We start from the raw sequence: 24,527 nt of genomic DNA on the forward strand, positions 1-24,527 counted from the left end.
GAGGTGGCACCCAGGTGTATCAGAGGCATGAATAGGAGTTAGCTGGGTGAAGAATGGCCTTCCAGCAAAAGTGGCAGCAAGTGCAAAGGTAAGAAGCTACAGGGCTCAGTCAAGGCTGTCCAGTCTGGCTAGAAGACAGGGAGCCTTGCATGGTGGCATGTAATGGGGTGAAGCTGGAAAGGTAGGCAGGGGCCAGATCATGGGGGGCCAAGCTGTGTACTGCCCAGGAGTCAGTGGGGGGTGGAGGGGGGGGGCATCAGAAGAGCTAGAGACAGACCAGTGTAGAGGCTGGGCCCTGGCCTGGAAACTTCTGCCTCTCACCCGGCAGTAGCCACAGGAGCCTAGAGAGGCTCCAGGGTGCCAAACAAGAGTGTGACTTTTAGACCCAAGTATTCTGTTCTGTCAAGCTTCCAGAATTCTATAAAAATAATCAGAGAAACTAGCGCCTTCTCTGAGAAACACTTTGAACTTAAATGCTGACAACTTTAAGAGCTTTGACTCTTGGTGGGGAAAGCTGTGGCCACTACTCCCACCTCAGCACTCCTCTGCAGCTGGGGCCAGCTAAATGCAGTCTGGATGCTAACTGCCCTCTCCTCTTAACTCCAACCTTAGGGGCTCAGGGGACAACTGGGCTCTTCAGCTCCAGCCCAGACCCATTCATCCAGACCCTCATTCAAAATGGGCAACAGGGGGGCGCCTGGGGGGCGCAGTCGGTTAAGCGTCCGACTTCAGCCAGGTCACGATCTCGCGGTCCGTGGGTTCGAGCCCCGCGTCAGGCTCTGGGCTGATGGCTCAGAGCCTGGAGCCTGTTTCCGATTCTGTGTCTCCCTCTCTCTCTGCCCCTCCCCCGTTCATGCTCTGTCTCTCTCTGTCCCAAAAATAAATAAACGTTGAAAAAAAAAATTAAAAAAAAAACAAAATGGGCAACAGGGATCAGGACTGTAGTGATGGGAGAGGTGGACCCCAGGACGGAACCTCTTGCTGGCCCACGCCCATGGGGACATCTCTTCCCTTCCAGCCAACAAGGCTCAGTCCTGCTCTGAGGAGTCACGGCCGTTTGCAGACATATTAGGTAGAGGCCTATCAACCTCTCTGCTCCTGTGGCCTTTTAAAACAGGTGTTGTGGGGGCACCTGGGTGGCTCAGTCTGTTGAGCGTCCGACTGCTTTTTGGGGCTCAGGTCATGATCTCAGGGTTTGGGGGATCGAGCACCATTTTCATGCTCTGCACTGATGGCATGGAGCCAGCTTGGGATTCTCTCTCTCCCTCTCTCTCTCTGTCCCTCCCCTGCTCATGCATGTGTGTGTGTGTGTGTGTGTGTGCACATGTGCACTCTCAAAATAAACTTAAAATAAAAAATAAAATAGGCATTATGTAGCAGGTCTTCCTAAAATGCCCAGCACAAAGCCTTGCGCACAATAATCACTCAGTAAATGGTAGCAGTTTCTGTTAATATTGGAGAGCCTCACCACTCATTAGCACATTGTTGAGGAAAAGACAGGGCAATGTGGACATGAGGAAGGGAGTTGGAAACCATTTAAATGGAACTTTGGGATTGTCTCTGGATTTCAATTATCTAGGCCCTCCCCATACCTCAACCTTCAAACCTGTCAAGAGGTTGGTTTGTGGTGCTACCACTTTAGTTATATTTTCTTTATTGGCAATTTCATCCCAAAGGGCCACTTTGATTAAGTCAAGCACTGTAGAGACAAAGGCTCTTGGAGGCTACTGGAGGTCTTGGTCCCAGCCAGCAGGCTTCCTGGTGCCCCTCAGAGGTACCTCCCACCATCAGTGGTCCAAGAGCATGCATGGAGTGCCGACTCACCTGTGGGCTGAAAAGCAGGAATCAGACCCAACCTCAGCTCCAAACAGGCAAACAAGCCCCTCCCCACTGCAGCCACCAAACAGCAATTAGGTCAAAGGCAGGGTGGTGGGGTTTTCTAGGGCAGAACATGCTTCTCTCTGGAGTCTACTTCCCATAATCACAGATGCCACTGGGTGGGGTTGGAGGGGAGGCAGAGACACCCAGGTTCCCAGTCCTAGGTGCAGCAAAGCTGATGAGGACATCAGGAAGCAAGGGGCCTGGATTCCAAGGTGGGTTCCAACCCTGCTGTCTGTGTGCCTGTTATTTGCATAAAAGGCCATCTCGGCCTAGGGCTGGGGATTTTATTTTTCCCAAAATGAGAGGGTCTGTTTCAGTCAATGTTAGAAAAACTCATTGGCCTGAATGCATACCAAGCTTTAACTTCCCTTTGACATTTACTATGTAAGGGGGGGGGGAGGGTATCTTGCACACATTATCTCATTTAATCCTCTCAAAAACTTCATGAGGGTAGGATAATACAGATGAGGAAAGTGAGGGTCAGAAGGGCTGAGCCTTGAGCCAAGGTCCACTGCTAGCACATGGCAGAGCTGGGATTTGAACTAGGGTCTGTCTGGCTTCAGAGCCCTCTGCCCTTAACCACCATATGATATTGGCCAGTCAGTTGTCAGCCCAGACCCTCCCCCAGCCACCCCAAGCAATGCCCCTGATCTCCGAGGCCACAGGTAAAGGAAAGACACAGTCTCCTAAAAGTCACTCTTCTTTATTCCCCAGTACCCCCGATCTCACAGCATGGTCTGTGGAGAAACTCGGCATCTTGCCAACTTACAGGCTTCCCTGACTCTCTGCATGGCAGCTGGGCACCCCACCAAGGAGCTGAAGCGGCTCCCCTGCACGATGCAGAATCAAGGTTTCTCAGTCCTCCCTCAGTCCCCTTCCCAGAGCACAGGGCCACACAGCAGCAGCTTGCTATGCCTATCCCAGGAGAAGGTGGGGAGGGGCCCAGAATGCAGCCATCTCTTAGTTGGCAAGAAGTTGGGATCTAGGCCTTTGGTCTAATTTAACCTGAGGCAAGTGAGGCCCCTGGGGAGGCTCTGGAGCAGGCCCAGGCTACACCCCTACTCAGTAAACCCAGAAGTCTTCACCGTATTTTGCCGATGTCCATCTTCTTCATAGACTTGGCCTGAAAACACGCAGGGTGCAGAAGGATACAAACAACAGAAATCCCAGGTTCAGCTCTGCTGAGAGCCGCCATGACAGAAGAGGACTTCTTTCACCTTGTCCACAATGGTGCCCACCTCAGCCATGGCCCCTAGACCTAGAGAGCAAAGTTCTGCTGTGGCCTGCAGACCGAGGCAGGGCCCATCCCCCACCCACCCTGCTCAATGCCCCCCCGAGTGTTCCACCCAAAGCCCAAAGCCTTGAAGGCCAGAGCCACCTCTACATGAGCCAGACCCATCAAATCCCTTCCAAGGCACCCCCAGGACAGGACCCAGTAACAGTTACGGGAGCATCATGACTGTATATGGGCTGCGTGCCAGGGACAACGCAGGCCCTTTACAAACACTACCTCATTTAATCTTACCAACTCTGAGAGGAACTAGGACTTCCATTTCCCAGATGAGAAAGCTGAGCTCACAGAATGGTTTTACCCAAGGTCACAACACACTGGGGTGTGACCCCAGAGCTGAGCCCTTCTGCGACCCTGGGCCGTGAGCCTGGCCAGATGCCCACCTTCATCTCCACACACCAACTTCTTGGCCACACAAGGAATCTCCACATAGCCGAAGGCCTTGAGCAGGCCCACCTGCTGCGCGGTGACGGGATGCTCCCACATGACGGTGTTCATCGCCGGGCAGAAGAGCAGGGGCTTTCGGCAGTCCCAGGCCCGGATGACACAGGTCTGTGAAGAAGGGCCGGAGTGGGGCAGGCGGGTGCCTGCTGCTCTGGACTCCCAAATCCTACCCACCATCCTCTGGGTCACAGCCAGCTTGGGATGACCGGGTGACACTTGTCTGTATCCCCCTACCTTGAATCTCCTCCCCCTCTCCCCCTCTCCACAGGTGCTGGCACAGGGCCTGACACACAGGAGGTCCTCCAACACTCGCAATGGCCCAGCCACCCCCACGCAGACCTCCACTCCTATGCAGAAAGGTGCCTCTGAGCCAAACCACAAGGCTTCTCCACTGTGGGACACACGCCACAGACAGAAAGCAGCCAGGTGAGCAGAAGTCAAGCTTCACAGTTACCTCCCAAAGCAAAAAGGCTCAGACCACTCATCAGGTGCGGCTCACCTACCCCAACACAGGCTCTACTTCGAGGCTGACTAGAGTTGGGCAATGAGAACACCTGCCACGTGACAAAAACTCTCTCATATGTATTATCCCATGCACCCTCACCGCAACCCTGCAAAGAAGGTGCTGTCCTGTTTCCCAGATGGGGAAGCTGCACTCCCCACAGTTCCACGGAGACAATGATCCGGGGCATGAAGGTTTGCACGCCACCCAGTGTGATCCTCCGCCGAGGCCATCCCGCCACGTGCATGCCAGAGCAGCTGTGAGAGGGACCCACCGGCTCAGTGAGTTGCAGAATCACACAGACCTTGGTTCAAATCTTGGCTGTGCTATGTACGATTACTGCTAGCCGTGAGAACCTGGATGAATAATTTAACCTCAGGAGTCTTAGCTTCCTCTCTGCAAAAGCTCACTGGATGGTTGTGAGCACAGAAGGTGAACACGCTTAAGGCTCTTCACACAGGGCCTGGCCTCAAGTACGGGCTCCAGAAACAGTAGCTCCTGTGATTACTACAGGCACAGGCTCCCTGGACCAGACGCTGCCTGGGAGAGAAATAAGCCTTGGGGCCCGCAGGAGCGTGCTCCCCTGGGCCCTCACTGCTCCAGCACCTCCTTTCCAGCTGTGGGCCCCTTGGGGAGACAGTGGTCAACACAGCCCTTCCCCGAAGCGCAACCCATCTGGTAAAAGATGGGGGAGTCCAGAAGACAATGCCGTGAACAGGCCAGAGCTGATGCCTACCCCTCTCAGTGCCCCTGCCCCCTCCTGGGGATAGGAAGGAAGTGGGACAGCACACAGCCTCAGGATCTGGCTGCCTGTGTAGTCCCAGACACCAGCGTCTGTTTCCCACCAAGTCCTCCCAATTTGGCAACTGGGCTGAGTGGACAGTTTCAGTCACACTTCCTCTTGGCCCCGTGCCACCTGCCGCTTCTGCAAAAGTCACGAACATACCTAGAAGAGCCCCCTGAGTGTCAAGTACAGTGGGGGCTGGGCTGGGGTTTCTGAGTGTCTTCAAAGCAAAGCACACCAACAGAGAAGAAACCAGTATGTCCGTGTCTCATGCCTCTCTAGCTTTCCCACCTCATCTCAAAGCTCAGTGCTTCCTGGACAAACCACAGCTCCTCTGAACCTTCTGGCAGCAGGAGGGATGAAAGGAGGCGTCAGTTCCTACAGTCACATCTGTTTGGCCAGTGCTGTGTTCAGTACCTCAGGCTCTGCCCCTGAGAACCCACCTGGGTGGAGAGAAGGCCTAGATTCTGATCAGGAGGCCAGCTCCCAGTTGACTGGTGACCCAGGGAAGTCACCTCCTGTTTCTAGATCTGCTTAGATATTTAAAAAAAAAATTTTTTTTTTAAGTAATCCCTACACCCAACGTGGGGCTCAAACTCGACCCTAAGATCAAAAGTTGCATGCTCTGCAGATGAGCCAGCTAGGTGCCCCTCTGCTGGGCTATTTAGCACACAGAAGGGGCCAGGGCCCACGCAGGTGAGAAGGCGGATGGAGATGCACAGCACCCAGGCCAAGGGCCTAGAGGCCTGGTGCACAGGTCACAGGTCACAGGTAGCATGCTGCTCTAAAGGCCCCACAAGTTCTGGGTCCTGGAAAAGGGACAAGGTCTGAAGGAAGGGGGCAGCAGGGTGATCTTTTCAGGGATAAAAGGACAAAATATCTTCTGAGTGAGGACAGAGCCACAGAGCAAGGATGATGACAATTTAAACTTTATGAGATTTCTAATTGCCTGAAATATTTGTGTGTTCAAGTGAAACCTTTTGAGGCAAAAAAAAAAAAAAAAAAAAAATTCCTGGGGGAACATATTACATTGCTCAGCCAACTCGGGAGGAGGGAACCCCCAAGACTTCAGGGAGTAGGAGCAGCTCTGATGAAAAAAAAAAAAAGGAAGCAGCACTTTGGAGAGGAAGAAAGGAGCCCTCGGAGAGCCAGCCCAGCCCAGGGCATGACGCCCAGAGGCCAGTGTGTTTCATCCCACCAGCTAGTGCTGGCCAGCCAGTGGGAAGCCCAGAGGTCACACACAGCCCAGACCCACTGAGATAAAAGTGGCCAAGAGCCTCACCTGCTCCTACTGCCCGGTCAGCCATGCACCAGCCCCACTGGGAAGCCTTCCTGATAACACTGCCCCTAGGCTCACCCCTCTCTCTACTCCCCTACCCCTGCTCCTTGCCACACAATCTGTGTGTTGCTCTTCTTCTGGTCATCCTGTGCTCTTATTCAAATGATGCTTCAGTCACTAGCAGATTCTTCGAGAAGTGCCTTATGCACCCATCAACAAGCATACAAGGAGACTAAGTTCCTGTCTGACTACCAAAAACTTTGGCCCAGCTTATCACATTAAACTCTGAAAAACTCTTTGCTCTTTGCCAAAGTAGAATAATTACCTCGTACATACAGTATTCACTGAACACTTACTATATGCCTAGAACTGTGCAAAGTGGTGACTCCACTGTCAAAGGACCGACTGGGGTCATTTAAGGCTGTACCACACACCAGAGCACATTCCCTTCTCACCTGTACGGGTAACCAAAAACCCTCTCCTTCCAGACTGAGAGCTCCAAGTGTCCTGTGGGTCCCTCAGCACGGGGCCGGCTCATGATAGGGAAGAGCTCAGTGCACAAGGGAAGTGGGTAACAATGGAGAGGGAGGAGGGGAGAGAGATCACACACCTAGCTCCTCCCAGGATGATCACATAAACAAGGCCTTTAAGGACAACAGTTCCCTGGAGGTCCCTTAGGCCTAAGACAATCCCCACTTTGTGTAGCTGGACTTCTGTTCCTCTCCTCCACCATCCACCGGCTGGCACCTCTCACCCTTGCTCCTCTCTTCCTCTCTAAGTTTTCCAGAACATACAGGAAAACCGCATTTCTGCGGCCAATGCTACAGGAGAGATAAGTGTGCACAAGAGATCCATGAGGAAGTAAACACTCTTATCAGATTGCACATGTGGATGTCCAGATCCTGGGGAGAAGGCAGAGCTAAGGGGGACAGGCAATGGGGCCAGGCAGGGAGACCAACGGACGAGCATGTGGAGGGTAGCCCGTGAACGAAGGACAAAGTGTCAAGGGGCAGGTGAGAGGTGGATGCCCTCAGAGAATACATACAAGCTGAGTCCATCCATGTGCCCACTTGCCGGAACACAGGTGAGACCAGGTGGAGGGCAGGGGGTCCAGGGGGCAAACCAGCCTACCATAAAGATTCCAAGGCAAGAATCCCATACAAAGGCAGCCCTGCAGCTCAGCAAACTGGGAGTGAGGCCCAGGGAGGAAGCAAGCAGAATCACTCACAAGCAAGTTGTCACATATACCACTGGCCACCTTCCCCAGGGTGTTGGCATCAAGAGGAGCCACCAGCATGAGATCTGCCCACCTCCGCAGGTCAATGTGGAGAACGGGGTCGGATCGGCACTTCCACATCTGGCAGAGGGAAGGAAATGGGGTCACTGAGCTAGCTACTCTCTCAGCATGGAGGGAGGAAGCCGTGGGGGGGCAACGCAGGCCAGGTGCACTAAGTCAGAAACCGAGGAAGACCACCTGAGCACCCCGGCCCGAGTCCACTGCTGTTCCTCTCATAGCTAAGCTGGTGAGCACCGGCTGTGGAGCCAACCGCCTGAGAGAAACCAGGCCTGAGGAAACAAACGCCCCTTGTCTCTCCAAGCTATTCCCTTTATGGTTTGGTTTTCAAGAGAACTGACATCTGGCAGGGAACTCCTGGCCTGTCTGCTTGAGGCGGATGCTTGGGTTGTCCAAGCCAGTGGAAGGGCTCTGGGGCGGTGAGAATGGAGGGGGTGGGGTGGAGAAGACAGGCCAGCCAGAAATGTTCTAGGCTGAGAATGTTTAAAAATGCCTGGCAGGGCACCCCTGTGAGGCCCACACTCGACGTCTGGTGAATCGGCCGGTGCCCGCCCCTCTGCGGGAGAGGAGAAGCAGAGCCCAGTGGCCGTGGGAAGTGAGGCGCTCTCGACAGGCCTGACACTGGGAGCCACGTGGACAAGGGTGGTGGGAAACAGAGCTCCTCTGTGGTTTCATCAGCCCAGATAAGTACAAGGACACTCCACCTCAGGCACAGGGCCAAAGCTGAGCTCTGCCTGGGGTGGGAGGAGACTTCAGGCCTCCCGCAGGCCAGAAGCTAGACAGATGTTTTCCTCATCGCCTCTGCCCAGAGGGCCCTGACCACTGACTTGAGCCCGGCCTGTCTGCTCTGGCCACCAGGACTATGAACTGCAAGGAGGACACTCCTGTCCCGTTGGTGGAAACACGACGGAACTCAGCCCTGGGGCCCCCAACACTGACCTCCCATTCATCAGCGTCGCTGTAGAGGGTGACAGGAATGTCCTGGGGGCTGTAGAAATGTTTGGCTCTCTCGGTGGTGACCACTGCTACTTCCAGCTGTCACCAAGAAAAAAAATAGAGGCGGGGAGAGAGAGGGAAAGAAAACTGTTACCAGAGCCACAGGCCTGGATGCCACACGGGGCCAGGCCAGGCAAATGCTTTCTTCAGGGCCTGGCTGTGGAGACTTCTCCCTCCTCGGCAGGGAGCCCCATGTTTGCATAGCTACTTCCGCTGTCACCCAAAGGTCAGGCCCCACCAGATGTGGCTGTTTCACTTCCCTATTTGAGGGGCTGCCGAGGAATGAGTCACCAACTGCCCAGTGCATATAAAGCTGCAGGCTCCTGCCACTCAGGCAGAAAGACAGAGGCAGCCGGGAAGGAATGCAGGGCAAGAAGGCCGCAGAAGGCAGGAGGGGCCACTTCAAAGAGGCTCACAGGTCCTGAGCGCTAATCCACACCGCAACCCTGCCCTCTGCAGGCCAAGGTACCAGGGAGCTGGGGCCTGGCTTGCAGTGGCTGTATCCAAGCCCCAGAGAGAAAATAGGCGGTCGGTCCCTTCTCTACTTCTAGGAACCAGGCCTCGGGGGCGCTGGTTGCAGACAGACTCCAGGAAAACCAAACCTGGAAGTGTGCCCTTCACTCATGGGGCAAAAATGAAGTTCACCTCCACACTACTCATTCACAAGTAATTAATAAAGCAAACAAGGGGGGGTGGCTAAGGTGCTCAGAACAAACGGTTGTGAGAAACAGCACACGTAGTGTGGACAGCGCTAGACCAGTTGCCATCATTTGTAAAATGAGATGTTAAACTAAGACGGCACAGTAAAGGGGCTCAGAAGCGACTGGGAGGCGAAGGAGATATCTCTGGGGGACATTTATCCAGGAGAGAGAAGAGTCAAGGGTGACAAGGGCAGGATCATCAGCTGACTAGAACAGGAATCACGTATGGCATGCAGGCCAGATCCAGCCTACAGACATGCTATTTGGCCTGCATGAGGTTATAAACATTTTTGAGCCAATATATACAAATCGGGAGATTTCACATAGAAAATCCAATTTCCTGGCTTCTCTTGAAAACTAAAAGCTCTGGCACGGCCCAGCCCACATTCCTACTTGATAATGGTGGTACTGCAGGTATCGTGTAACGGCCGCCTCTCGGAATGGGACGTGCCCGTGCCAACTCCGGTCCCCCAACCCTCCCTACCGTGTCACTGAGGGCCCCCTCATGCTTCCTGCCTACCAAGCGACAGCATTCTGCATAGCATGTAAGAGCAAAGCCGGCAGCAGGCAGCAGAAGTCTCAGAGAGACAGAGTGCACAACTTCAGGTCTGCCGCTCCTAGCTCTGCTGGAGAGCTCTCAGGCGTGTCCGTTCTCTCTCACTCCCCTTAGAACCTAGCAACCCCAGAACCTGCACAAAACCTCGGTGACCTTTTTAAAGGTCATTTAAACCAAACTCCCACTGAGCACTGGAGCCCTTTCTAGGACAGCTCTGAACAAGATGGCAGTGGGGCACCTGGGTGGCTGAGTCAGTTAAGCATCTGACTCTTGACCTCAGCTCAGGTCTTGATCTCGGGGTTGTGAGTTCAAGCCCCACGCTGGGCTCCACGCTGGGCATGAAGCCTACTTAAAAAAAAAAAAAAAAAAAGGCAGATGAACAGGGCTGCCATCTGTCCACAGAGCTCAGCCCATGGGCCCAGCACAGATAGGGAGAGCAGAGGGAGGCAGAATGGTGCTGAGACTCTCAAGACACAAGATAGTGACAAGGTAAGTTATGGGAATGGTAAGTCAGAGGTAACCAGAAGAAGAATAGGCAACTTTCAAACCAGCAGAAGAAAGCTCAATCTATATGATAAAGGAGAGGAAAGAGAAAACAAGAAGCAGAGGGCACGTGACAAGTAGAAAGCATTAAATAAGATGGCAGAAGTTTAGCCCTAATAGAATAGTAATACATAATGAGCTAAGTTCTCTGATCAAAATTCAGACTCTCATATTGGAGTTTTAAAATTCATCAATCACATCAAAAAAGACACATTTAAAACAAAAGGATATATTGGGGTGCCTGGCTGGCTCAGTTGGTAAAGCATGCCGATTTGATTTCAGCTCAGGTCATGATCTCCCAGTTCTGGAGTTCGGGCCCCATGTCGGGTTCTGCACTGACAGCACAGAGCCTGCTTGGGATTCTGTCTCTCCCTCTGCCCCTCCCTACTCGTGCTCTCTCTCAAAATAAATAAATAAAACATTTTTTAAAATTAAAAAAAGAATAGGGGCTCCTGGGTGCTTCAGTCAGTTAAGCATCCGACTCTTGATTTTGGCTCAGGTCATGATCTCATGGTTCACGAGATTGAGCCCCACATCAGGCTCTGCACTGACAGTGTGGAGACTACTTAGGATTCTCTCTTTCTCTCTCAAAATAAGTAAATAAACATTTTTTAATTAAAAAATAAAAAACAAAATCTTAAAAAAGGATACATAAATGTTAAACAAAAGAATAAACTTTCAGTTAAATAATGTGGATTCAACTTTGCTCCCTCCCAAAAGCCCAACGAAATAAAAGTAAAGGGATTTTTTTAATGATATAAACCAAGAATGAAAAGAGGACCAAAAAATTAAAAAATGAAAATGAAAACAAACAAACAGAAAAAAAACTCAGAAACCAGCAGTTAAGACATGTCAACACTCTGGAAGATCAGATGAGATCAGATGAGATCAGATGCTAATGTTTTTTTATGAACATTCAGGGAACAACAAAAAAAAGCCTTGGAAATTAAAATTATAAACAGGAAAATAGAAAACTCAATATAAGTTTAGAAGAAATCTTCCAGAAAGCTGAACAGAAAAGATAAAAAAAGATGGGTAATGTTAGAAAAATAGATGAGAAAGTCAGAGGATCAATTCAAGAGGTCCAAAATCTGAGTTCCAGAAAGAACAGAAAAATGGAGGTGAGAAAATTATGAGAGAAATTAAAGGAAACTTCCCAGAACTGAAGAACTCAGAGGTGGGAGACAGCTCTTCTGCCTGCCCGGTGTTTGGTGAGGCTCAGGCGACCTGGAGTAAAAGTCCCTGGCACCCACTGAGTGTCTGCCTACAGAGCCTGAGCCCACATCAGCTCTTCTGGAAGCAACATCCTCCTGCTGACATATACGGAGTTTGCAATCAGCAAACTCAAAAGAGTTCTTCTCACCCCTGTTGCTGCTAAACCACAAACCCCAGCCTATAAGTGCACAGCACAGCTACTTTTCTGGTCCGTCACGCTTCCCTGGTAAATCCCACTTTCCAGAGGAGGCCCACAGAGAGTTCCTAAGATCTCAGTCCTCTTAGCACCACCATCAGGAGCCCCGCTGAGACATGAATCCAAATCCTGAACATAAGGTCAAGAGAAAAGTTCTTCCACAAGGTCCACAAGGTGGGGGTGAGAGATGATGGGAAAGAATCAAAAACGGATCCTTTCTGGGGCAACTGGGTGGCTTATTCGGTTAAGTAACCAATGCTTGATTTCGGCTCAGGTCATGATCTCATGGTTTGTGGGCTCAAGCCCCACATCAGACTCTGCACTGTGACAGTACAGGGCCTGCTTGGGATTCTCTCTCTGCCCCTCCCCTCCCCTCTCTCTCAAAATAAATAAATAAACTTAAAAAAATGTTTAAAAAAAAAAAAAGGAATATTCCAGTTCATCCTCTATCCTGAAATACAGAAAGCAGCTTCCTGAAGATCTAGTTCCCCTACTTTCCCTAACTCCCAAACTGCCTGCCAGTTCTCAAGTGAGGACTGTGCCAAAGGCCAGCCTTCAGAAACGTTCCCAATTTGGTAATGGCCCTGTTCTGGGGCTCCCTCCTCCCTCTCAGCTACGCCTACATCCCCACTCACGGTTTGAGCCCTGCCTTCCCTGGCCCCTAGGGAGTTCTGACCAGGGGGCCAGGTAAGCCTCCCACTCTGGGCCCCAGCATGAATTATTCCTCTGAGCTCCTCCCCCAGTCTCTAAATCAATTCCTTCTCTGGCTACCCTCCCAGGTTACATAGTCATTGTTAGGGAGCGTCCCGGGGTCAATGTCTTTACCTCAAATGAAGAGAATGTGATGAGCCAACCTTCTCCTTGCCCGTCCCCTGACCCCACTGAAGCAGCTACCTCTCCTTGGCAGTGACCCTGACCCCCAGGCTGTCCAGCAGGCCCAGGCCAGTTTTTCTGGTTTTAGAAGGATGTCACTTGATCTGATTGATCAACCCCATGGGCTTTGTTCTTTCATTTTCATTTACTCTGCCAAATGTCCTAGGAGCCAAAGGCTAGGTCCTGGGTTTGCACACACTTTAAAAGGAAAAAAAAAGAAAAAAGGGATATGTTGGGTTACCTTCTGAAATACTAAATAACTCAGACTATTCACTCATTCACCCTGACCTTTCCCCTAGCAAATGCCAAGGAGCCCTGGAGGGGCAGGAACCCTCTTTTCTCTTACACCCTCCCTGGGTCCTGGTAGAAGTAGGGCTGGGATGAAAACAATCTCCCCCACATTAGAGAGTTCCTGAAAGGCAGCTCTGTGCTTGGTCCCCTAGTGAGACCCCTGCCAAGAGTTTTTATATCTAATATTTAAAACCTGAACTTCTTTGTGTGATGCGATTGAGGTTTGGCCAGACTTTATTATATAAGCTGTCTGCATTTTGCCTGGCATTTACAGAGGTTCCTTCCTGAAACCAGTTGGCAAGTCTAGTTTCCTTTTCTCTGCTGAAGGTACGTTAGCAATCCCATCTGGGGCTCCTGGAGAGTCAGAGAGGGGAAATGGAAACAGATTTTGGGATGAAACCTCCACTTTGACTTTTAGGCCCCGAGTCTGGCCCGGCTGCCTCTGGGGCAGACTACCAAAGGATCTTGGGAAGCAGCACTGTCACGGCCATAGGTTGAGACAAATCCCATGGCCTGACTTTTCCCCTCCAATCCCATCTCTGGCCTCTACCTATAACCAGGAGCCAGCAGCACCCCCTCCCCAAGTTCAGACAACCAAAGATGTTTCTGAACGTAGTCCAGTGTCCCCTGGGAGGCCAAACTGCCCCAGTTGAGAATGACCACGCTGCAGGATTATTCAATAGAACTCTGCAGCGATAGAAACATGTCATACCTGTGCTGTCCCCTATGGCAGTCTCTGGCCACATGTGGCTACTGAACATTTGAGGTGTGGCTAGAGTGACTGAGGAACTGAAGTTTTGGTTTTATTTAATTTTAATAATTTAAATTTAAATTTGAATGTGGCTAGTGGTTACTGTATTAGATAGCACAGCTCTGGCATATCGAAGTAAAGGAGAGACCCAGTGGGAACCCCCAGCTGAGTGGTCCCAAAAAAGCAGGTGTTTCTAGTAGGGCGTGTGATGATGGCTCCACAGGAGGCTGTAAGGATTCTAAAGTGGAAGCACCTGCCATGATTTAACCTGCAAGATTTGGTGGCTCAGGCCTCTGGGCTGACACACACAGCAGAGACTCTGACACTGAGCTGACCGGTGTTGACACTGGCAGTGCCCAGGGCCTGGAGAGCAGCCAAAAAGCTGACCCAAACCTGAGCATGGGGGCGGGGGTGGGAGGGTATACTCTAGGAAAAAGGACCCTTGGTGCCCAGAGCAGTTAGCACATAGGGTGGGGAGCTGTGGCAGTGGCGGCCTCATTAACAAATACCCCAGAGTGTTCCGGTTGGCTGAGTGGGTGTCCCAACTTATAATGTTCCAGCTCATAATGATGCCTTGACTTGTCAAACATTTACTGAGTCTACTATATACATGGGGGCCAGGTGGGGGGAGGTGGTCTTGGGCGAATCCCCTTCCTCTCTGGCCTCGGTTTCCCCTTCTGAGCCATGAGCCATTTAAACCACATGGCCTTCAGGGGCCCATCCAGCTCACTATGCTGTCCCAGCCCTCTTGTGGCCCTTGCCCTTTCCCACCAGGCTCTGGGGGCGGGGGGGGGGGGGGGGCGGGGGGGGAGCCATTCTCTCCTGGGCCTCCCTGTGGGCCTCCTGGGGGAGCTGGTGTTCTGGTCTCACCAGCCCTTCCTGCCATTCAAGTGAGACCAGGCTGCCAATCCCTCTGTGCCCTTCCCCAACTACAGAAAATTCTCAAGAACAGAACTTGAGAGGCAGACTGCAGAGCTGACTCCCTGGAGGAGCGGGCCAAGGACGGAAGGGGCTGGCCAAACCAGCAGAAGCCCAGATAAGCGCCTCAGACCACTGCTATTGAACACACCCCTTTCCACAACACTACCACAGAGCAGGCAGGTGGGCCCTGCCCAGAAAGAAAGGAAAACCTCAAACCAGGTCCTGTTTCTCCTGCTTCCTTTCCTCAGCGAGCATTCAAAGAAAAAAAAAAAAAAAAGCATACAGTTACAAAGAATGTTCCATAATATTCCCACTAAGAGTCCCACTGACTTTAAAAATATACACAGAGGTTAGAAAATTAAGATTGAACACAATGATACCAAATGTGAGTCTCCTTTCCTGCCCCCTTTTCTGCACAAAGGTAACTACCTCCAGAGGAAAATCTGTAGGCAGTAACTCAGATATGTGAACATAGAAAAGGAACCAGACAATACGCCAGCGGTCAGCAAACTTTTTTCTATAAAGGCCCAGATACTATTTTCGGTTTTGTCACAACTACTCAACTCTGTAGTAGCAAGACTGCAGTCACGGGCAATACTTAAACAAATGTGTGGCTGTGTTCCAATAAAACGTTATGGACACAGAAATTTGAATTTCACGTAATTTTGTGCTCTCAAAATATTCTTTAAAAAATTTTTTAACCACTGGAAAATATAAAAACCATTCCCGGCTCACAAACCATACAAAAGCAGGTAATGAGTCCAGATTTGGCCTGTGGCCCATGGTTTGCTAACTCCTGTACCAAACTCATTTCATTTCTATCTTGAGGACAGTCCCACATCAACACAGAGATCCAGCCATTGTTCTGAAGGGCACCTGTCGTCCACTGTGAGGCTGCACCAAAGCTCTCTCTCTCCTTGGATGTTTTGTTTCCACTTTTATTTTTGTTTTAAAATTATAAACAATGCTACAATGAACATCCTCCTACATATGGTGAATTTTGGCACACTACAGGATTCAATCCTACAGGTGAATCAAGAGCTATGAACTCTTTTGACCTCTCCAGACACTGTCAAATGGTCCTCCAGAGAAGCAGAATTCACTTCACCCTGCACGTGAGTGGGAACTTCTTCCCCTCACCCTTGACAGCCCTGAATGTCCTGACAGGCATTCTAGAAACGTAACCTTCTCTAAGCCCAAGGCCTGCCAACTCCCCAAATGGCAGACTCTCTCCACCTTTAGAAATCCCCTGCCAGAGGTGCCTGGTGGCTCAGTCAATTGAGTGTCTGACTCTCTCAGGTCATGATCTCATGGTTCGTGAGTTCGAGCCCCGTGTTGGGCCCTGCACTGATGGTGTGGAGCCTGCTTGGGATTCTCTCTCTCCCTCTCTCTCTCTGCCCCTTCCCTGCTTGCATGTGGTCTTTCAAAATAAAAAAACTTAAAAAAATACTAAAAAAAAAAAAATTTAGAAATCCCCTTCCGGCTCCAGCCCTGCTGACTTCTGCCCTGGCAAAAGCTAAAGAGGTGTCTGTCTTCTCCCAAGAGAGAAGAGTGCCCAGACAGAACTGCAGCCCAATTAACATGACAATTATGGAACTGCAAAAGCGCCCTGAAGCTCCAGAATCCCAGGACCTTCTCCCAGGCTGCCTTCAGGTCCTATTCCTTTCTGCCCTCACATCTAGAACCTTCCACCACTAGTGCCAGAAGAGGCCTTGGAGACAGATCATTTTAGTACTCCCCCCCCAACCCCTTCATTGCAGGGCTGAGAAAAATAGGGACATATGAAGACCTAAGTTGCCCAGAATCCTTTTGCTCAGCTGCCTCTCTTGAGGTACAGCTGACCCCCACTATCCAACTTCCCCGATCATATAAAGGCTCCAAGGCTTCTTTGCAAGGACCATTCTTCCTGAATGCTGGTATATGGGTCATGAGGCCAAATCCACCCCTCTCCAGCACCTCGTCACAATCTCCCTGGTCTGGCTCTAGCCATGCCTGGGCACACTGGTGAATCAGGAGTAGAGGCATACCTTGGGATATGGTGGGTCTGGTTCCAGACCACTGCAATAAAGCAAATATCACAGTAAAACTTTCTTCAGTTTCCCAGGACATATAAAAGTCAGGTTTACACTGTAGTCTCTTACATGTGTAAGAGCATTATGTCTGAAAAAGCAAAGCGCATATCTGCAGGATTGTGCTGTAGGAGTGCTGACAACACCGACTCCATATTGGACTCTCCATCTTGTTCATCCTGTGCAATGACCTCCCCGCAGATGCATGTATGTATGCCCTGACCAGAATGCAGGAAGGTTTGTTTGGACAGAGGGAGCCACTTGAGGTAACATACATATGACAGGCACACAGAGGGCATCACTTTAAAGCTTTTTTTTTTTAGTTTATTTAGAGAGAGAGAGGCAGGGAGGGGCAGAGACAGAGGGAGAAAAAGAGAATCCCAAGCAGGCTCTGCACTGTCAGCACATAGCCCGATGCGGAGCTTGAACCCACGAGCCACAAGACCATGACCTAAGCCAAAACCAAAAGTTGGACGCTTAACCCACTGAGCCACCCAGGCGCCCCAGAGGGCATCACTTTAGAAAACCACCACAGAAGATCTGCGCACAGAGGGCACCACATTAGAAAACTACTCTGACCTCACCACAATGACCTGCACTCTATAGAAGCTGTGGATTAAGGTCCAGACTTTGCAGAGAATAGCTGCATAGCGCCTCGGTCATCATCTGCCCAACCTGCCTGCCCTCCCATTCATCAGTAAGTTACCCTGAATAAATCTCTATAAACGGTATGGAGTAGCTCAAAGTGCCTTCTCAGTCTGGAGGATACTTTATTCTCTCTCACCCACTTCTAACAATACCTTAATTAAAAGTATCCTATTGCTGGGGCACCTGGGTGGCTTGGTCAGTTAAGTGTCCAACTTCGGCTCAGGTCATGATCTCACAGCTCGTGAGTTTGAGCCCCGCCTCAGGCCCTGTGCTGACAGCTGAGCCTGGAACCTGCTTTGGATTCTCTGTCTCCCTCTCTCTGCCCCTCCCCCAGTCTCTCTCTCTCTCTCAAAAGTAAATTTTTAAAAAGCATCTTATTGCTAAAAAAGGCTAACTCATCTGAACCTTCAGCAAGTTGTAATCACTGATCACAGATCACCATAACAAATAATGGAAAAGTTTGAAATATTATAAGAATTACCAAAATGTGACATAAAGTGAGCAAATGCTGTTGGAAAAATGGCACCAGTAGACTTGCTCGATGCAGGGTTGGCACAAATTTTCAATTTGTAAGAAAACTCAGATATGTACAAAGCACAATTAAATTAAGTATACCTATAGTTATGAGCCATGTCTGCAGACTCACTCAGCTCCCTGCACCCCACACTTCAGATGCTTGTTTGCTGGTCAAACTCTAGCGATGCCCAGGGAGCTCAGAAAAGACCCAAGCATATGAATTCACGATGTAGGCAAAGGGCTGAGAAGGACCTTTCCAAGTGACAAAGACTGCTCCTGGGGGTGACCCAGAAAGACGGCAAAGGGGAGATCAGTACCATCAGGGAGTAAGGGGAGTGCGGGGGGTAGGACGAGAGGGAAAGCCACTGCATCGAGGCCAACACGAGGCAAGCAAGGATCCCCCTTTGGTTACCAAAACCTCACAAGGACTCCACCAAGCAAACCCAGGCTCTCTGGAGAGCTGTTCTATCTGCAGGAAGAGGTGAGAAGGTGGCAGGCCCCTCCACAGGAGCAGATGGACTGTGGCTCCCACGGCTCTTCCCACATGGGCTGTCTCTCACCAACCCAACAACCCCACCACGTGCCTGGCCCAAAGGACATGACAGCAAGGGGAAAGAAAAGGGTGAAGGAGAGGAAACACACACTGGTAAGTGCGTCCATGTGCCAGGAGCTGCACCCAGTTATTGGCACAAGATGAGAAACTTTTATTTCTATCCCTTCTTGAAGCCTTTACAAAAGCCTGAGGGGATGGGTGGCAGTAATCAGCTTTATTTTTTATTTAAAGTTTATTTTTTGAGAGAGAGAGCGAGCACCAGCAGGGGAGGGGCAGAGAGAGAGGGAGAGAAAGAATCCCAGGCAGGTTCTGCACAGTGTGGAGCTCAAACCCATGAACTTCGAGATCATGAACTGAGCTGAAATCAAGAGTCAGATGTTTAAGAGTCAGATGCGTAACCCTTAACCAACTGAACCACCCAGGTGCCCCACTAATCAGCTTTATTTTAATTTAATATTTGTTTATTTTTGAGAGAGAGAGAGAGAGTGCGAGCGGGGAAGGGGCAGAGAGGCAGACACAGAATCCGAAGCAGGCTCCAGACTCTAAGCAGTCAGCACAGAGCCCGATGTGGGGCTCGAACTCATGAGCCACGAGATCATGACCTCAGCTGAAGTTGGGCACTTAACCAACTGAGCCACCCAGGTACCCCAATCAGCTTTATTTTAAATGAGAAAGGCAGGGGCCACCTGGGTGGCTCAATTAAGCGTCCAACTTCAGCTCAGATCATGACCTCGAGGTCCATGAGTTCGAGCTGCACGTCGGGCTCTATGCTGACAGCTCAGAGCCTGGAGCCTGCTTCGGATTCTGCGTCTCCCTCTCTCTCTGCCCCTCCCTCACTCACACTCTGTCTCTCAAAAAGGAATAAATGTTAAAAAAAAACAAAACATAAATGAGAAAGGCAGGCTCCAAGAGGCCAAGTCATGGAGTCCTCTCTCCTAGGTCAGTGCCCTTCTTGCTGCCTGACTTTCAGCTTCAACTCCAGCCAGAGAGGGAGAGCAAAGTTCCTGCTCCACACAAGGCTTGTCCCCACAGTGGGCCAGGCCAGAAGGCCTGGGGTGGGCTGGAGAGCCTCCCCACTTCAGGCAACCCTTTCCTCACACCCCTGTAAATGCTGGCTGTGTGGGATGACAGGAAGCTGTGGAGTTGCCATTTCCCTCCGCTCTGAGGCTGCCCATCTGTTTCCTGGGATAGGACGCCCTGCCCCCACTCACCCCCAGTCCGGAAATTCACTTGCTCTGGGGCTATGGGAAAAGGGAACTGTATGGCTCCCTCCCTCCGGAGGGGGCAGAGGCTGTCACCGCTGCAACAACCCTTTCCAGGCCCCAGGCCTCCCCCGCATTCCGGGTGTAGCTAGTCAGCTGTACCAAAGGTGCTGGGCATGTGTCTGGGTGGGGGAGGCCACAGGTGGTGCTCTGGGCAGTACCAGCACCTGGCCTCAGAGCATCCATGAGACTCACCTCCCTTCCCCCTTCTGACCTGGCTGGCATCCCTGGCTGCCTTTCACTGCTTGTTCCGCATGAGGGGTGGAGTGAGGGGGTGACTTTCTGGGTAGAAGTTTGTGGAAAGTAAGAAGAAAAAAAAATGAAAGATTTCTCACCCCTGCCTTCCGTGCTGACATGGTCATCTGCAGGTGAGCACTGCCCCCTGCTGGACACACTGGGTACATGCACCTGTGTCACACGTTAAGCTATGGGGCAGATACAAGGAAAAAGCACAGCCTGGGCCCCAGCAGTGTACACACAAAAGCAATGGGCAACAACATGAACAATATCAAAGGCAACCAATGATCCCATATCTTGGTCAAGATATGGTCAAACTCTAGTCAGGCTCCTATGTGTCCCTTTTTTGACTAGGGCCATCTTGGGGCCTGGTCCTTAAGAGCAAGATTCCCATTAAGTGGGTTTAGCCAGAATCCCCCACCCTCAATGTCTAACCAGCCTGGACAGCTCATCAGGCTCTTCATCCCTCAACAACCCCTCCCCCCCCCCCCGGGTGATTCATCATCCTGGCTTGCCTGCACCAAGAATCCTGTCAGGGCAGTGTAGCCAGAACCCTCCTTATTCCTGATGTTTCCTCTTAGTAATTTCCCATCTACTGCCCTCCACCTGGCTCCTTGCCTATAAATCCCCACTCTTCCTTGTATTTGTAATCAAAACCTAGTTCTATGCTGAGGCCTCTTTTCCCGTATTGTGATAGGTTTTCTGAACAAAATCTGTTTTTACCACTCTAACTACTGCCCATCTCTGGGTTTTTTAAAAAAAAAAAAAATTTTTTTTTAATGCTTATTTATTCTTGAGAGAGAGAGAAACAGAGCATGAGTGGAGGAGGAGCAGAGAGAGAGGGAGACACAGAATCTGAAGCAGGCTCCAGGCTCCAAGCTGTCAGCACAGAGCCCGACGCAGGGCTCATGAGCCAAGCCAAAGTCGAACCCTTAACTGACTGAGTGACCAGGCGCTCCATGGTTTGTTTTTTTAAGTAGGCATCACGGCTAGCATGGAGCCCAATGTGGGGCTTGAACTCACAACCCTGAGATCAAGACCTGAGCTGAGACCAAGAGTTGGATAGATGTTTAACGGATGGAGTCACCCTGGTTTTTCTTTAATGCATCAAATGAGTTTGTTTGTTTGCTTGTTTGTTTGTTTATTTTGAGAGGGAGAGAGAGCATGCAACCCAGGAAGGGGCAGAGAGAGGCAGAGACAGAATCTCAAGCAGGCTCCACACTGTCAGCATAGAGCCCAACACAGGGCTCGAACTCACGAACCATGAAATCATGACTTGAGCCAAGACCAAGAGTCGGATGCTTAACCGAGCCACCCAGGTATCCCCAGTATTTTATGTATTTTTAAGTAATTCTATGCTCAACCTGGGGCTTGAACTCACAACCTGGAGATCAAGAGTTGTGTGCTCTATCAACTGGCCATCCAGGCACCCCTCATCAAATGAGTCTGAAAAGGAACAGACCAAAGCCACATGGGTTGAGGCAGGCCAGGAAGGCTTCCTTGTGAAGTATTTGTGAAGAATTTAGAGAGGCAGAGGAGCAGGAGGGCAGCACAGCCTGGCAGGGCCAGGCCAAAGCAAAGGCCATCAGGGTGGAGTATAGGCAGTGGGCGTTCAACAGACAAATGTAGGACCTTAGATACTAGACAAGGAAATGAGGTTCTTACCTGCTGGCTTTCACACGGTCTAAAGCCTTGAACTTTCCCCACAGAAGAATCTGCCCCAGAAGCCCAATATATATAAAAACATAAAACTAATCAAAATTGAGGTACCCCTCCCCAGTATACTGTGGTGGCCCCTAGGCATCTCTGAACACATGAAGGAACAGTTTAAAACCAGAGCCACAGGCAATGGGGTACCCCTAAGGCTCCAGTGCATTTGGACTGACAGGACAGCCATAGTGTCTAACAAAGAGGGAGAACAGAGCTGCAGTGTTCGAGACGGAGTGGAAGCAGGGGTGGGGAGTCCAATGCAGCAAGGGAACCCGATGAATGTGCTACATTTCTGCAGCCAGCCTCCTCCCCCGCCAGAACCTCAGGGAACCAGGGTCAACACATGGGAACACAAACCCTCCACTAGCAGAGCATTCCTCCCCTCACATTCTGTCCACACCTGCTAATCTAGCTCCGGGTTATACTGGACTGTCTCAGGGACCCCCTACACATCAATGCACACAGAGGGCTTCCATAAACACCATTAACAAAAACCCCAAGCACTGCATAAAATGGGCTGGCTCCAGGAGCAGCAGCTCTCCAAGGCCAGAGGCTGCCATGCCCGTCTAATAAGGATACTCACGCCAGGAATGTCCAAAAGCCTAGACACCAGAAGAGGCAACTTCAGGGCTGCCACACTCCCAGTGACACCCACGAGGACACGAAACTGTCTCTTCGCCAAGGGTGCAGCATCTGCTGGACATGACGCACTTGATTCCATGTGGGGTCTGATAGCTTCGAATCCTGGGAAACTGCCAGGACTGGCCTCCAGAGGGCTCTATCAGTATTTAAAATCTAAAAGCAGAACAAGGGGTACCCACTTCATTCATATATTCGACCAAAATGTACAGAGTACCTAGGGCCAGATGCTGGGGTTGCAGAGGGGTCAGCAGTCCCGGCTGCTGGGAGAACACAAGTTAATGAGGTCAGATACCCTCACCAGACACAAGTCAGTCACCATGTAACACAGCCCAGTGCTGTGAAGAACATCTATACCGGGGAGTGCCTGCCCAGGAGTAACTGTCTGAGAAAGTCAGAGACCAAAAAAATGACATTCAGGTTCAGTCCTGAAGGACGAGTACGTTTTCCAGAGACAGAAGAAAATAACTTTGCAAGAAGGAACCATCTCACAAAGGTGAAGAGGCCTAAGGAAGGCGGCAGGTTTGGGGAACAAGGAGAAGCTTAGTAATGAGGCTGAAGTGCGATGGGAGGTTGGGGTAGCAGGAGGTAAGGTTGCAATTAGGCCAAGGGCAGTGAGGGCCAGGGTGAGTTTTCATTTTAGAAAAACAGTGCTGGCGCCGACTGTGGAGGGGGCCCAGGACGCAGAGATTGGAGGAGGCTGGGCTGACTGAAGGGAGTAGCGGGATGGGACAGGTGCAGGGATGCTTGAGAGGTGGTAAAACCCTAGGCAACAAGGGGACTTGGGTGCTCCCAGCAGTTGAGAGATTGGCCTCTCTGTCACTGTCCCGGTATCTCAAACCCTACAAATCCAAGTCCAGGAAGAAACAAGCATAAAAGGGATGTTGGCCACCCCCATGAGACCAGCTGCTTAGTCTCTTCCTCTGGCCCTCAGATGTTGCCAGAAACCAGTGCCCACGATAATATGACTGATGGACACACCAAAACCTATACTCTACAAGCTGGGCCAGCAAAACGTACCCGCTCCATCAGGACAATCACTGAGGGACAGTGAAATCTAGCACTGGGCAAAGGAATTGTGGAAAACATGCCACTGCCTTCAGGGAAGTGAGTTGAGAAGACAGGTGTCATACCTGCAATCATCTGAGATGGGCCCTATTCTGGGAGGCACCTTTCTGGTGATCAGTGATTCAATTTGTTCATCTGTTTCCTTGCCTCTTCCTCTATACTTCTCTACCACCACTGCTGCCACCAGCAAGCTCCCTGCACTGTGACCAGGTCTAATTGTCAACCACCAGGCACCTGCTGGATGAATAATAAACTGCACCTTCTAAAGCAAGGTGGGGCACAGAAGTCTGGCTGATGAAGCAGGAGCCCTAAGCCCTGTCCATGGTTGGGCTCCCGAGCTGGTGTGTGACCTCAGTTCTGGGTACTTCCCTCTGTGGACCTGTCTCTTCATCTGAAAAATATGGAGGTAGGACCAGGTGATCTCCTTCCAGCTGAAACTTGAGTCAATGTATAAAAGACAGCAGTGAGGACTCTCTGTAGCAGAGTCCTGGCAGATGCACTCAAAATGGGCAGAATCAGCAGCAAGAGGGGACACCAAGGCCAACTCCAAGGAGAAGCATCTGTGAGTCACGCAGTGGCTACCTCAGTGACTGCACACCCAAAGGGTCTTCCTCTTCACTCCACCGACCCCTTGGCTCCCTAGGGTCTCTTTGCCCAGTATTTGCCTTTGAGACTCAAGCACACACCCACATGAGCTGAGGATCATATTTGGGTCTGGCAGATGCACTCAAAATGGGCAGAATCAGCAGCAAGAGGGGACACCAAGGCCAACTCCAAGGAGAAGCATCTGTGAGTCACGCAGTGGCTACCTCAGTGACTGCACACCCAAAGGGTCTTCCTCTTCACTCCACCGACCCCTTGGCTCCCTAGGGTCTCTTTGCCCAGTATTTGCCTTCGAGACTCAAGCACACACCCACATGAGCTGAGGATCATATTTGGGTCTATTATCCCACTCCTACTGGAAAGGTCTCCCAGAGGCCCAGACCCAGGGGTTAATCAGCAGGAGGTTAAGCACAGGCCAGTTCCCTAGAGCAAGACTCCTCCAAAGTTCCATTTGCCAGTAATTTCAATCTCTGCTCTACATCAGGGCCTCAGCCAGGGCCATGCTTGCCCAGAGCAGAACTGAGTCTACTCCAGGGCCTGGGGAGCCCTGTTAGCAACTGGCAAGGTCTAGAGGGCTTATCTGCAAGCTCCTTCCCAGGTCTAATCAGCACGCTGATTAGCACCCTCAGTAGGTGATGGGAACACATTTCTTGACTCTCCAGGGAAACCCACCTTCCAGATCTCAAACCCTGACACTGTCCCGC

At 51.0% G+C, this 24,527-nt stretch overlaps 1 protein-coding gene across 4 annotated transcripts in view; it reads right to left on the bottom strand.

Moving 5' to 3' along the window:
- Nucleotides 1–24,527, bottom strand: part of PPCDC (phosphopantothenoylcysteine decarboxylase) — a 41,541-nt gene that overhangs the window by 14,673 nt on the left and 2,341 nt on the right. For 2 of the 4 annotated variants that reach the window (XM_047074776.1, XM_047074778.1), the window contains exons 2-6: nt 22,097–22,308; nt 8,415–8,510; nt 7,410–7,538; nt 3,556–3,724; nt 1,638–3,139 (exon numbers count right to left, since the gene is read on the bottom strand). In XM_047074776.1, the coding sequence (XP_046930732.1) occupies nt 3,054–3,139; nt 3,556–3,724; nt 7,410–7,538; nt 8,415–8,510; nt 22,097–22,234 (618 nt within the window). In that variant the 5' untranslated portion in view covers nt 22,235–22,308 and the 3' untranslated portion in view covers nt 1,638–3,053. Of the gene's footprint in view, nt 1–1,637; nt 3,140–3,555; nt 3,725–7,409; nt 7,539–7,655; nt 8,199–8,414; nt 8,511–22,096; nt 22,309–24,527 lie in introns of those variants that run through there. The other 2 variants (XM_047074780.1, XM_047074779.1) reach the window with 2 other exon arrangements.

The sequence above is a fragment of the Lynx rufus genome, unplaced genomic scaffold, assembly GCF_022079265.1.
Source record: "Lynx rufus isolate CCGP_SWC_20201006 ecotype Redwood Valley unplaced genomic scaffold, mLynRuf1.p SCAF_13, whole genome shotgun sequence".
Lineage (NCBI taxonomy): Eukaryota > Metazoa > Chordata > Mammalia > Carnivora > Felidae > Lynx > Lynx rufus.